Genomic DNA, 14,107 nt, shown 5'->3' on the forward strand with positions numbered 1-14,107 from the left:
AGGGAGGTGAGCGGAGGCGGGTTATAAGTGGGAGAAAGGGTGGGAGGCGGCGGTGCAATCGCGGCAGGCCGATGGGAAGTGAAGGTGACTCTCAAGTGACCAATTTTTACTGTTTGAACAGACCGCCTGAGCAACCCGCCGTCACCTCAGGACGGACTCAACCACGTCCCTGACTATTGTCCGTGATTCACATGTGCCGTCGTACAATGCAACGCACTGCGGCCCGAGGCCGCTCGACCGCTTGAGCCCCGCTGAACTGCCATCTGCCTGGTAACTTGGGCCAATGGTGAGCCCGTGAGACTCGCGATACACGTCCCTGCCAAGACAATCGTTTGTTCAAGCCCTGGCCAGCCTTTTCTTCGAGCCGCGTATGACGCCTCGAGATCGCGACCCTTGTGAGTCCAACACTTGAAGATATTAATCATGGAATGGTCGGGAAGATGAAACAATCGCCGCAATCGCCAACCCGAGTGGCAACTAGGCAATGTTGAAGCTGTGCCGCTACTGAAGGATGATTTAAACTCAGAGTAGGCCCGCGGAATGTTGTTACAGTACCCACATTGACAGAATACGAACCAGACAAACCTTCGAGTAGGGTTGAATGAAGTGAGGGAGTGAGAGGAATGGAGTCACGCATACGGTGATTGAAGCCTAGAAATGGAGTCTCAAGACGTGACATGGAAGTTCGAACACGATTGAGTCAAACGAATCCTCCACGCATCTATGACGGCCCCCAAGTGACTGTTAACCGACCCAACAGCGATGGTGTACGTCTAAGAGCTCAGAGTCGACAATCAGGGCTCGTGCCAACAGTTCGCCAGCCCGACCCTTGTGAAGAGACTTACTTGCCGAAGGGTAGATGTAAACGAGCATCTACGGCGTGGCATGAGTTGGTTCCCGTTCCCGTTCTAGTTCCCTGTTGTCTAGGTTTTGATAAGTTTAGTGCCTTCCAAGGTTCCGAGGTCGTAACCGCGCAGCGCTTGTGTCGAGAACTAGTGATCAAACACTTATGCGATCCAGCCAATCCAGAATACGCAACTCTGATGTGCCTGGCGAAATACCGTATACGTCTGAGGCTTAAGGCCGGCAATGCTCCTCCACTACGATCTCCGGACCGAACCCAACTGACTACGCCGCGAAGGATTCCAAGCTGCTATAGGTCGCATTCCGACGGCGGCTATGGGAAGTTACTCAATTGGTGGATACTCCTAAATATAGTGGAAATAGTACTAGTTCTTTTGCACTCTTTGGACTTGTGCCTTTGGAGAAATACGGGGCGAACCGCGGATCGGGGCCAAAAGCGTGCATGAGGCTGAGTCTTTGTGTTACTATTCGACATTTATCTCCGGGACTTCGAACTTCGAAAAAATTATCCAAAGTAACACGACTGCGTATGTCCCGTTGCATACCTCAGCGATGCCGATGCGATCTGAACCGATATGGGACGGACGGTCACGAAAGGGATTTCCACGTAGAGGATAGCGGACCATGTCACGCGGACGACTGCGGCAAGTACCAACACGGCCGGCGCGTAGAGTAAAGTAACGATGAAAGAAAGTTTGTTGTGGGTGTCTTATCTGGTCAGTAGCGGGAGCATGGTAGCTCCGTGTACCCCGTGTGGCTGGGGAAGGGGAGACGGATAAACTCGAGGGTGGTGATGGTGGGAGGCTGATGGCACGATGGCTTGTGTCACTATCGGGCAAGCTACCGCCGATAACGCAAATCACGTGCACATTCCGTCAACAGACAGTGCCTAGCGTCTTTCGCGCTTGTAGCGTCAAGTGGTAGTGAGGAGCTCCTGTTCTGCGCATCGTCACGCTGCACGGCACCCACAGGCAAATCGCGGGACACGCCAGCAAACTACTGTTTATCGCTTGAGATGCGCCTACACGTCATTCCTACCACGCAACTTCTTTCTACACACTGCATCCTGAGCTGAGCGCGTCCGCGGCCACTTTCCTCGCCCTGCAACCCACGGAGCGCCCTCACAGCCACCATGCCGCCGACCACAGGCACTCGAACGTCTACGAGACAAGGGAGGGCCACGGTCCGACCTACCAACTACTATGCGCGCACCTTCGCCGGCCGGCTCGCCGCCAGCGGGATGGAGCAGACGCCCGAGGCTTCCAACAGCGCGCCCGGCTTCCTGCCCGCCCTCACACACTTTACAGGCGCCGTCGACGCATTCCCGAAGGAGATAATCAAGCACTTCTCCATGTTCAAGGAAGTCGAGGCGAAACTCCACGACCCAGAGCAGATGCTCACGGAGCTGCTTGACGAGATCGCCCAGCAGCCCGTCACCACCAAGGCGCAGCTGGCGGCTGTAGAACAGGCCTCTACAGCGTCCGAAAACAATACCAATGTACGTTCTTGTTTGAGCGCACGCCATTACCCCAGGCTCACTATTCGCAGCTCAACCCATCCAACCCCGACAGCCTCTCCCCCGAGGAGCAGGCAGCGATCCAGAAGCGCCAGCTCTTCTTTCGCCTCAGAATGCTCATCGCGAACATGCTCCCCACGCTCGACGAGAAGCTGGTAGTCCTCCAGGGCGCCAAAGCCACCAAAGACAAGGGCCTTATGCGCATGCACCACTCCTTCTCCCAGCTCGACGGCGAAATTAGCGACGAAGCGCGATACGGCAGCCTCACCCACTGGGCATACGCGGACAAGGAGGAGAAGAAAAAGGGCGGCCAAAACCACGAGCGACAACGGCGCGAGGTGGCTGCGGCGAACAATCTGGCCGCGGCAGCCCAGCATGTGCATGACGTCGACTCAATCGCGGCGAAGAGCGAGGCCAGACGCGAAGCCATGCAGGCCAACAAGCGCAGTCGTCATCACCAGGTCGATTCCGACTTCGACGACCGACCCGCCAAGAAGCCACAGAAGAGGAAGCCCATGCCCGCAGAGACAGCAGGGCCAGACACCAGGAACCTCGGGTTGGGCATCTCGAGCAATGGCGCAGGTCCGCACGGCAAGCGAAAGAAGACCGAAAAGGCCCTCGCTGCAGCGGCACCAGCTGCCCCGGCCATGGAGCGATCAATAAGCAATGCTCTGAAAGCTACCAGCAACGGCGTACGAGGTGGCTCAAGCCCACGGGGTACCCCAGGTCCAGAGAGCGCCGCAGCGAAGCGCAAACCGCGTGCCGCTCCCGTGCCTGCGCAACGCAAGAACCCGCTTCCGCCGTATTCGCCCCCAATGGCATCGTCCCCCCTGGCCGCCAATTTTGCCATCAACAAAGCAATTGCCGGTGCATCGGATCGACCGTTGTCTGCACGTGCGCGGAAGAACTCCACAGCCAACTCGGTGGCGTCGCTCAAAGACCAAGAGGCTCCTGCGGCACGGCGCCCCTCCTCTTCTCATTCCGTACAACAAGCCGCTAGTAGCAATGTCATTACAGAGCTTGAGCAGGCTGCTGGGATCGTGCGGGACAATACCTCGGTAAAGGGCGCATCAACTCCCAAGGAGAGCGCAGAGGTCCCGCCGCCCTTTGACACATCCAACATGAAGTTGGAAGATTTGGGACAGCCTGAGCCAGAGAGTATGGAGGTTGATCCTCCTGCGCCGGCAGCAGCCTCTGCAAGGCCCGGTCGCACTTCAAAGACTGCGACACCTGTCATTGGCGCGTTCCCAGAGATATCAATGGCGAGAAGCCGCAGCAGTCGCAACGCGAACAATGGCAACTCCAACTCCAACACCTCATCCGAGAACAACAGCACGACAGGCACCGGGTCGAAACGAGGCCACAAGAAGAACACACAGCCGACTACTGCCACTGCCTCCCCCGCCATGAAACCCGTTCCCAACGCGAAATCGAACCCCCCGTCCTCCGCCGCAAGCTCCGTCGCACAAGAACAGGAATACCAAGAAGCCGAGGTAGAAGCCGAGCCCGAATCGGAAGCGGAAGAAGACGGCGATGAGCCCCGGTACTGCTACTGCAACGAAGTGTCGTATGGCAACATGATTGCCTGCGACAACGACGACTGCCCCCGTGAGTGGTTCCATCTTGCTTGCGTCAACCTTGACAAACCGCCCACTGGCCGGACCAAATGGTTCTGCAGTGACGAGTGCAAGGAGACACACACCAAGACCAAGGCCAAGGGGGGTCGTCCAGGCAGTAGTAGGCAATAGGAATTAGGAAGGAGTTCAAGGCGTTCTGGGACGGGTCCAGCGGGAGCTGGGTCTAGGCAAGGCCCGAAGGGTAAGGGCAAGGCTAGGTTAAATCTCTGGGATGGTTGGAATGCTTTGTAGAGGGAGCTTCCAACCGCGGTTTGCATTTCTTTGGATTCTTGTGTGGGTTTCGCGGCGTTGTTCCACAGGGCTTGGGTAAATGGCGCATCTTCTCTCTTATGATCATGATATCTGGACCGGTGATATCCACTTTGGAGGGCACTGGCGTTTTGCATCGTCCAGCACATGGCATCGAGAAGCACAGCCCTCGCCTTTGCTGCTACATTATTGTATATGAGGCATTACCTTTGCTCTATTTATTAGAGCAAGTAGTTCAATAACAAAGTACCTAGATGCATTCGTGAGTCCTGTTGCAAGGGATCTGGAGTGGCCTGAGCTTCGTGTAGCACCGTTGTTGATGCGCGCCATTCCAGAGGTCCTTCCTGACCCCTCCATACATGCCATGCGGCAGCGGTACGGCACCCGTCAGCCTCAAACTGCCCCTTGCAGATCCACTCACGACTTAGAAAGACGTCATCGTCATTGGTCCACGCGCCCTCGCCATGCAGCTCAGCCTGGACCCTGAAGCGCTAGCTGCGTTCGATGATGCACAGCAGCGTCGGGGCGTGCTCACCGCTCGAACACGCGACAAGAACGCCTTGGATACCATAATCCCCCGACGACTATCTCCCGCGTTGGAACACGTATGACATAGACTCCAACTTCATCATGGCACCTACAGACCACCCTTCAGCGGAAGAACTGCTCATATGCGAGCCAGAAGGCGGCGCGCCAAATGCCCCGCCAGACCTCCGTTTCTTACACTACAATGATGTATACCACGTAGAAGCGGGGTCGAGAGAGCCCGTGGGCGGATACGCTCGATTTCAAACTCTCGTCAATTATTATAGAAACGACGAGAGATTCAAGGACCAACCAAAGCTCTTGACCTTTTTCTCTGGAGATGCGTTCAATCCAAGCATTGAGAGTAGTATCACAAAGGGTGAGTGAGCTGAATCACCCGAGGGTACGCAAGGAGACTGACGCTAATTCTAGGAAGCCACATGGTTCCTGTGCTGAACAACATTGGCACAGACGTCTCTTGCGTAGGAGTATGTACGTCGATGTTTACAAACGTCGAGTTTAACTAACGACAAAATAGAACCACGACCTTGACTTTGGTGTCAAGCAGTACCGCTACCTCACAGCCAAATGCAAGTTCCCATGGCTCCTCGCAAACGTACACGATCCAGCCCTCGGCGACGGCGTCCCACTCGGAAACGCGAAGAAGACGGTCATGCTCACAGCATCCAACGGCATCAAAGTCGGTGTTATTGGGCTCGCAGAACGAGAGTGGCTTGACACGATCAATGCGCTGCCGCCGGACATCATATACAAGAGCGCGTCCGAGACTGCGAAGGAACTTATACCTGGCCTGAAGGAGCAGGGCGCAGAGATCATCGTATGCGTGTCGCATCAGCGAGAGCCTAATGACAACAAGCTGGCAAAGCAATGCGGCGGCGGCTTGATTGACATCATCCTCGGCGGTCACGACCACTACTACTCGTACAGCCTGATCAACGGCACCCAAGTACTGCGTTCAGGCACCGACTTCAAACAACTGTCTCATGTCGAGGCATGGCGGAAGCCTGAAGGCAAAGGATGGGATTTCAAGATCATACGGCGAGACATTGTCAGCAGCATACCACAAGATCCCCAGGCAATGGAGCTGGTAGAAGAACAAACACGAGAGATCAGGAAGCGGTTAGACAAGCCGATCGGATACACCGCTGCACCACTCGACGCGCGTTTCACAACAGTGCGGACAAAGGAGTCGAATATCGGCAATTTCGTCTGCGATCTCATGCGCTACTACTACTCAGCAGAGTGCTGTATCATGGCCGCTGGAACAATCCGCGGCGACCAGATCTATCCTCCTGGCCTACTGAAGCTCAGAGATCTGGTCAACTGCTTCCCATTCGAAGACCCAGTCGTAGTACTAAAGGTCACCGGCAAGGCGATACGAGAAGCACTGGAGAACGGCGTCAGCAACTACCCAGCCCTCGAAGGAAGATTCCCACAAGTCTCCAACATCACCTTCGAAGCCGACTACTCCAAACCACCACATTCGAGAGTAACAAACGTGACAATCGGAGAAGAGCCTGTAGACGAGACGCGCGAGTACGTTCTTGCTACACGAGGCTACATGGGCCGCGGTAAAGGTACGTCAGATTCAATCAATACGGTTACAATGCTTACTGACTCCCTTCCAGATGGCTACACATCCCTCCTAATCGAAGAAGAAGGTGGCGTCGCCAAAGAAATCGTCTCGGAAGAAAACGGCGTCCTCATCTCTACCATCCTGCGCCAATACTTCATGTCCCTGAAAGTTCTCGGCAAATGGAAACGCTGGGGCAAGTCCATGAATTCGCGCTTCGCGTCTATCCAAACGAACTTGCAGAAACATGGCCATGCCTTCCATGACCCTTCTCCTACCTCGCCTACCCAGTCCCGTGGCAACAATCCCGTTGAGGACCTGGGTGAGAAAAATCAACGCGACGACAACACACACGACACTCTCGGAGAAGAGGATCCAGACCAAGATGAAGACGAAGATGATGGCCCGATGTACGATTCTAGAGTCCCGATACAGTTCACGGATAAGCAGACCGAGATGATAAGGCGTGTGATGCGGAAATGGTGGCGTGTTGCTGGTCTCAAGGGAAACCCTAAGCTATGCGACGAGCTAGAGGGCGCGGAGTTCCAGGTCAACTGGACGAAAGCTATTGCGCCGAGACTGGAAGGTAGGATAAAGGAGATTGGGCCTGGGGTTAAGATTGAGGCGTGATGATGTTGTGTATCTAGACAGCTGTGATGGGAAAGATGTTCAGGGTATGGATGTCACTGCTACGGTATGAAGAGGGGAAATGTGTATGATGTCCATGATTCATGATTCATAAGCCCCCAGGCTGGGCTGAAATACAGCTCGAGAGCCTGCTTTAGTGCAAATTCCATATACTACACACTCTCATAGCCCATAAGTCTCTTCTACTCCTTCACATACCCCTTGTATGTCCCGTAGTTTCCTCCCGCAGGCGCAGGAACATTCTTGTAGTCGCCGTAGGTTGCTGGTTTGGGAGCAGGGACGTTCTTGTAGTCGCCGTATCCGCCCACAGGCGCAGGGACGTTCTTATAGTCGCCTTGTTGCGGTATTAGTAGGACGGAGGGTAGGAAGGGACGGAGAGGGACGAGAGGAGGAGAGATCGATAGAATGATGGGTATAGCATACCGTACGTGCTGTATTTACCCTGAGCAACTGCAGCTGGCGCGGCGAGGGCGCATGCTACGAGAGCGAGGATGGAGAGAACGGACTTCATAGTTGATGTTTGGGGTTGGGGAGAGAAAGTTGGTATTAATGAGTAAGAGGAGAGGCTTGTATGGGTAGGCAGTAGGAATTGAGTCCTGCTGTAGACAGATATGTATAATGAGCACCATCCTTATATATGTATGTACATAGGTCCTTTACTCGCTCACCTGAAGCTAGCTCTTACCTACTCGCATGCCTTCCCCGCGTGTCTTAGCTACATCGTGCGCTGGCTTCTCTCTTCTGTGGCGTGATTCCAGACTAGATCTCGTATGTGCGGCGGGCTGACTATTGAGATTGATCCGGTCAGAGCCGTGAGTACGGAGGCTTAGTGAGAGGGGGGCGGGATGGCGCTGGGGAGAGAGTGGAGAGTAGTCAGGGTTTTGTTCGAATGAAGCTGTCTATGCAGAATCAAACGGTTATTTGTGGAGAGCTGAGAGCGACTTCGGCGTCATACACTTGAGGTCGGTGTGGATGTCAGCTTTGGAACCTTGGTAGTGGACATTCGGTGTCGAAGAGATGCCACTGTAACCCCACAGAGCTTCGACGCTTTGGGATCCGCATCTTGCACTGTAGATTACGCAAGACCCGATGTGGCGCTCGTAATGGTAGCTGGCATCGTGCTATTGATTCTGCTCGTCAACTCTAGTCCCGCATCTATTCTTGTGGTGGTGCATCGAGTTCAAAAGCCAGCTATCGAAAATGCGGCACGCGCGCTGCAAGCTGCTCGAACGAAGTTTAGCGCAGATGATGACCATTATTTCCGACAAGGTATACGAGACAGGTCGTGGTGATTGTGTGTCCCAGCTCAGCCCTAAAACGCCACCAGCGATCGTGAATGGAGGGGTGCATCGTGTGTCGTATTCAGCTTAGGCGGGGTAAGAGCTAGAAGCTGGGAGTGCGACTGACCACCATCCGCAATGTTTGACTATGGCTAATCGTCGTCTTTTCGATTTGGCATGCCTCTCGCCTTTGCTTTCACCTTCGTCCCCGTGTGCATAACTCCATCTCTTCTTCATTGCCGCAATGTCGAACATCGAAATTGAGAAAGGATCAAGTTACGAACATGATCGAGAGAATGAAGACTGCAAGAGATTACTTCCAGATCATGAAGAAGCCTCGCTCGATTTGCGACCATTGCGACAAACATCGCGGCATTGGTCATGGCTAGCAATAGCTACCGCGTTCCTCGGCACAGCTATACTCTCTGCCTGCCTAGGAGCATGGATAGCTCAAAGGGAACGACTCGATGCAGATGCGTTTTGCATCAGGCACACCTCACAGTATTGTACGGTCGATGGAGCTGCTTATGAGGAATGTCTTGCTAATACTAGTCAGCTCCGATCATCAAGGATGTCGGAGTTACCTACAACCAGATCCAGTTCAACGGATCCTTGTTGGTATCAAACGCGTATCGACTGGATGCTGGACCTGAAGTAGATGCGGCGTGGAAAGAGTTGGGTGTCGACTGTAAGCTCTCCTGATGTACAGAGATTCCAGTATTTAACATCCATGACTAGACCATGCCGCGAGAGTACCAAACGAGGAGGCCAGAAAATCTGGTCTTGCCTCTGATCAAGTAAAAATCAAGGAGGAATACGGAGGTGGATATCCGGCACATGTGGAAGGCTTGCACCATCTGCATTGCTTGGTAAGTCTTCCAGAACACTATGTCGAGAAGGATGTTGACAATGTGTAGAACCTGTTGCGAAAGTCCCTTTCTTGGAATTTCGAGTACTACCAGAAGCAAGGGCTTGGCCCATTTTCCAACGATGCGAACATTCTGAAGCACCACGTTAGTAAGTCGGCTTCCTTGCATACATCTGGGGATATTACTCACATTTCTAGCCCATTGTCTCGACATCTTGCGGCAACAACTCATGTGTACAGTTGACAATGGCGTTCTGGGCCAAGTGTGGTATCAGCCTCCGGACAAGCCATTGCAAGCCTTTGTGGACTTCAATACCGTCCATACGTGTCGGAACTTTGATGCGATCAGGAATTGGGCAGAGAAGCACCAGCTGCCGGCAGCGGAAGACACGCCGCCGGATTTTCTTCAATTACCGGAAAAGGGTGATCGGATATATCATGATGTTCCGTAGACTACCAGAATGGTTCAGAGTTATCGAGCGTCGCCCATTCATCTCCTCCATCACTCCAATCTCTCCAGATATCTTTCGCTAAGATATCCAGCTGACGGTGGCGAAGCCTGGCAAAATCCACGTCGAAAGGGTGCGGCTTGAATGTCTTGCCTTGGCTGCTAGCTCGGTTCATCAAATCGAGCTTGTACATGCGCACTATTCTCGCAGCAGCGCGAACAAATAGCTCTTTCTCCATATCCTTTTCCCATATGTCTTCTGTGAGCATCATCACCATATGCGAGATCTTGGGGAACTCGCGAAGGACGTTGGACAGGCTACCATCTCGAAACCCGTTCAGTATTACTTTGGTGACTGCAACCTTTTGCAGCTGTTCGGGATTGCAGCCCGTCGCACGTCTGAAGTGAGCCAGTAGTCCTACTTCGGGCGAGTCGTCATAATGCTTCACGCGCTTCCCTTCCAGCTGTATCAATAGGATGTCGGTATCGATGCGGAAGTAGAATTCGCCCCCACTGGCACCTGGAATGTCCGACGGCAGCTCCACGATATGGTCCGCTTTGATAGCTTGGTAACGAGCCTCTTCGCGCGACTCATGACATATGTTTACCACAGTCGGCGCAGGGCTAGGTGAGTACCGTGGGCAAAAATGCGTTTCGTCATGACTTTCTGCGTGTGGCTTCGTTTCCAGCGCAACCAGGCGAGGGGGCTCGTTGTGGTATGCAAGCGACCAAATCTGCAGGCGCAGTTCCTTGGGCAGCAATGATATGGACATGGCCGTCGGGTAGGAAGGTGGATTTGAGATAGGAGGAAAGGACACGCTCGGACCTTCCCCATGCAGAGGATCACGTGCCGTCCATCCCAACGTTGGGTTGGCAGTCCGCCATTACGAGTCCTACCCACTTAGCTCCACTTGGCACGGATGCCTAACTTTATACCGATAACTATCCCATGTTCGGCAACACATCACACATAACGCGTGGTCAGCTCCGATGCCCATACCTCCGAGTTCCAAAATTCTGTGTCTCGAAGCTTCGCTGGGTGACCCATTCCAAAGTCCAGATCATCCGCGGGGAGCCATGGATATTGCAATCAGATCGTCAATGGCATGTTTGTTGTGATTGACATCGGACTTTTCGCGCGCATCGCGCAGAATGCCATCCATGGAGCCATCCAAATCATCGATTCGCATGGTGGTAAGCGTGGTAAGCCCAGGTGGCACAGCACGATAGCGAGTCATTGCCGAAGGCGAACAGCTTTTGCTGACATCGCATTAGTCCATTGGAAGCAAAGAGCGTCGTGGACAGCCTGGTGATCAAGGTGTTCGAAGGTCGGTGAAGAACTCCTGGAGCTTGGAGCAACCCGCCAACCCTTATTGTTAAGATCGTGAGCACGGTGCGCGTGTTGTGATACCGCCGAAGCTGGTAAATTGATGAGGCTCTGGGTGGGTTCGATGCGGGTATCCCACCGGCGCCCCCTGGAGTCCCACTGGAGAAATCACGACGGCGTCGTCTTCTGTGGATCTGTTGGACTCGCGACCCGCTATATGTGAAGTCACACTGACACCCGCGCGGATGCTTTGCCGGGCGAAGAGTCTAGTTTTGCTAGCATTGGCCTGATCGACGATGCTGAGACCGATCAACGGCTTGCCTCTCGAGCTCGGAAGAGGCTGAAAGATTTGAGGCTCCATGTGACGAGGCTGGGCGACTTTGCTGTCGTGTTGTTGGTCGTGGAGCGCTTCCCCTCCCCCGCTTTAAAGGCAAAACCACCCCTCTTCGAGCGTCATACCGCAGACACCGCATAGGAAAGGCACGCGCCCGGGTTCCGCTGCCGATTAAACACCGAAACCTTCGTTCTCCTACCATGCTCTCCTGGCGATTCTCTCTCTACCACCTCAATTTCAACTCATAAGCTTATACTCCCAAAATTCGGTGTTCTTTGTCGCGAGACCTCTTTCGCACCGCACCTTCGGAACAACGTCATCGGCAATTGCGCTTTGCTGCGGCACCGCACACTCACACGCAACCCAGCGCAATCCAGACATCCTTCAGCGCGGACACCGCAGAGAAGCGAGTCGGTTTTTAGACCTGATTGGCTTGATTAGAAATTTTTCCGTACCTTCGCAATACCCAGTACCGTTCTTGGTGCCGAATTTTGGGAAGCAACACGTCGCGACCAACAGCTGCACCCGTCGCACCTATTCCACAACCCCGACCGCGGACGGAAGACATCTTCCGTATAAGTACAACGGGTCGCATACACATTTGAAACCATCCAGTGCAACTTTCAGCATGGCGACACAAGATATTTCCGCCCACAACACTGAGCCACAGCCAGTCCCCAAGGGAGAAGAAGCTGGAGACGAATCGCAGGCGCATCTGGACGAGGGGAGATTGAGGCAGTTCTTCATTGGGTCCATAGACCAAGGAACCACGAGTACCCGCTTCATCATCTTTGACGGTCTCGGTGAGCCTGTAGCTCAACATCAGATTGAGTTCACCCAAAAATATCCTCAGTCAGGGTCAGTACTGCGCATGTCTCGTGACTTTGCATGGGTTAATTAGCGTAGATGGCATGAACACGACCCATGGGAAATAATCAACACCGTGGAGCAATGCATCGATAGGGCTACGAACATCTTCCTCGACAACGGACACGAAATCGAAGACATCAAGGCAGTCGGCATCACCAACCAGCGTGAAACAACAGTCGTTTGGGATACCAATAGTGGGCTGCCACTATGCAATGCGATCGCATGGTACGTACAGAATACACCCCAAAGACGAGCACACGGCGACTGACTTCAGGCGATTCTAGGCCAGATACCAGAACCAAGGGATTGGTCCGTGAACTGAAAGATCGCGAAGGCGCCGACGAGCTACTCCAGATGTGTGGACTTCCCCTGTCGACCTACCCGTCATCGGTCAAGCTCAGGTGGCTGCTAGACCACAACGACGACGTTCGCAAAGCATACGACGAGAACCGACTATCTTTCGGTACTATCGACTCTTGGATATTATACAACCTGAATGGTGGAAAAGAGGCCGGAATTCACGTGACGGATACTACCAATGCATCTAGAACCATGTTCATGAACCTGTAGGTCATCCTTTGCACGCTTCTGCTTAAGCGAAAAAGCCCGCTCATGCAACCCCAGGCACACCGTTCAGTACGATGACAAGCTCTTGGATTTCTTTGGTATCGACAAAAACAAGGTTAAGTTGCCAAAGATCGTGCCGTCTTCTTCGCCAGACGCTTTCGGATTCCTGCGCACCGGTATACTGGAAGGCGTTCGCATCGCAGGGTGCTTAGGTGACCAATCGTCAGCTTTGGTCGGTCAACAGGGGTTTACGCCCGGCTCTGCCAAGAACACGTACGGTACTGGTTGCTTCCTGCTGTACAACGTGGGCGAAAAGCCGGTCATTTCGTCGCACGGACTTCTGGCAACGGTCGCATACGACTTTGGCGGAAAGCGGAAACCCATGTATGCGCTTGAGGGCAGTATCGCGGTCGCAGGCAGTGGTGTCAAGTTCCTCATGAACAACATGGGCTTCATCACGCACTCGCACAAGATCAGTGACCTGGCAGCGTCTGTGGAAGACAACGGTGGATGTGTCTTTGTGACAGCCTTCAGTGGTCTGTTCGCTCCTTACTGGATTGACGATGCCAAGGGCACTATATTCGGTATCACCCAGTTCACTGAGCGGGGGCACATCGCTCGCGCGACTTTGGAAGCGACTTGCTTCCAGACCAGGGCCATTCTGGACGCCATGGAGCTTGACAGTGGCCACAAGCTCAACATGCTCGCAGTCGATGGCGGCATGAGTAACTCAAACCTTTGCATGCAGGTACGTGATCTTCCCTACATATGCCCGTATACGCGGCCTCCACTAACTGTTTTCGATAGACGCAAGCAAATATCATCGGCATTCCCGTCGACCGTCCCGCCATGCGCGAAACCACAGCCCTGGGCGCAGCCATCGCAGCTGGATTTGCGGTCGACGTATGGAAGGAGTTCGACGAATTGAAGGAGATTAACCAGAAAGACCGCATGGTCTTCAAGCCGAATGTCGATAAGGAGGTGGGCGAGAAGATGTTCAAGAAGTGGGGAAGGGTAAGCAGATTCCACGAACCAGAGCCAAGAGTGACAGTTGCTGACTTGAATTTCTTACTAGGCAGTCGAGATGTGCCGCGGCTGGCTAGATGCCGGGGAGGCCAATGGAGAGTTCTCATGATCAACACGTGCAATGGAGCCTTAGATATCCACAACTGGTGTGATGCTTTTCTCTGCATCGTCGCATGGACAATAATGAACTATTTCTAACGAAGACACCTGCGCTTACGCATCCCGGTGAATTGTATACACTCGGGCCGCTGCGTCTTCCAGTGCCGTCCGCTATCCGTCCCTTACACAGGGTTTATACCTTAGGTGGGCTGACAGTCTCCAATACATATAAGACTCAGTGCTATAGCCACACCA

At 53.8% G+C, this 14,107-nt stretch overlaps 4 protein-coding genes across 4 annotated transcripts; 3 read left to right on the forward strand and 1 right to left on the reverse strand.

Moving 5' to 3' along the window:
* Positions 1–1,996: 1,996 nt before the first annotated feature.
* Positions 1,997–4,128, forward strand: J4E90_008904 (uncharacterized protein; the record flags this gene model as incomplete). The annotated part of the gene is made up of 2 exons (XM_051438426.1): positions 1,997–2,362; positions 2,413–4,128. The coding sequence occupies 2 exons, from the start codon at positions 1,997–1,999 to the stop codon at positions 4,126–4,128; spliced, it is 2,082 nt and encodes a 693-aa protein (XP_051287736.1).
* A 768-nt stretch (positions 4,129–4,896) lies between these two features.
* On the forward strand, positions 4,897–7,015 carry J4E90_008905 (uncharacterized protein; the record flags this gene model as incomplete). The annotated part of the gene is made up of 4 exons (XM_051438427.1): positions 4,897–5,170; positions 5,224–5,279; positions 5,330–6,389; positions 6,441–7,015. The coding sequence occupies 4 exons, from the start codon at positions 4,897–4,899 to the stop codon at positions 7,013–7,015; spliced, it is 1,965 nt and encodes a 654-aa protein (XP_051287737.1).
* A 2,619-nt stretch (positions 7,016–9,634) lies between these two features.
* On the reverse strand, positions 9,635–10,402 carry J4E90_008906 (uncharacterized protein; the record flags this gene model as incomplete). Its single annotated transcript, XM_051438428.1, has 1 exon — positions 9,635–10,402. One exon carries the CDS (start codon positions 10,400–10,402, stop codon positions 9,635–9,637), a length of 768 nt encoding a protein of 255 aa, XP_051287738.1.
* A 1,516-nt stretch (positions 10,403–11,918) lies between these two features.
* Positions 11,919–13,862, forward strand: J4E90_008907 (uncharacterized protein; the record flags this gene model as incomplete). Its single annotated transcript, XM_051438429.1, has 6 exons — positions 11,919–12,148; positions 12,197–12,385; positions 12,445–12,726; positions 12,785–13,475; positions 13,535–13,741; positions 13,803–13,862. The coding sequence occupies 6 exons, from the start codon at positions 11,919–11,921 to the stop codon at positions 13,860–13,862; spliced, it is 1,659 nt and encodes a 552-aa protein (XP_051287739.1).
* Positions 13,863–14,107: the final 245 nt, after the last annotated feature.

Source organism: Alternaria incomplexa (genome assembly GCF_024043165.1).
Source record: "Alternaria incomplexa strain BMP 0042 chromosome Unknown scaffold_14, whole genome shotgun sequence".
Taxonomy (NCBI): domain Eukaryota; kingdom Fungi; phylum Ascomycota; class Dothideomycetes; order Pleosporales; family Pleosporaceae; genus Alternaria; species Alternaria incomplexa.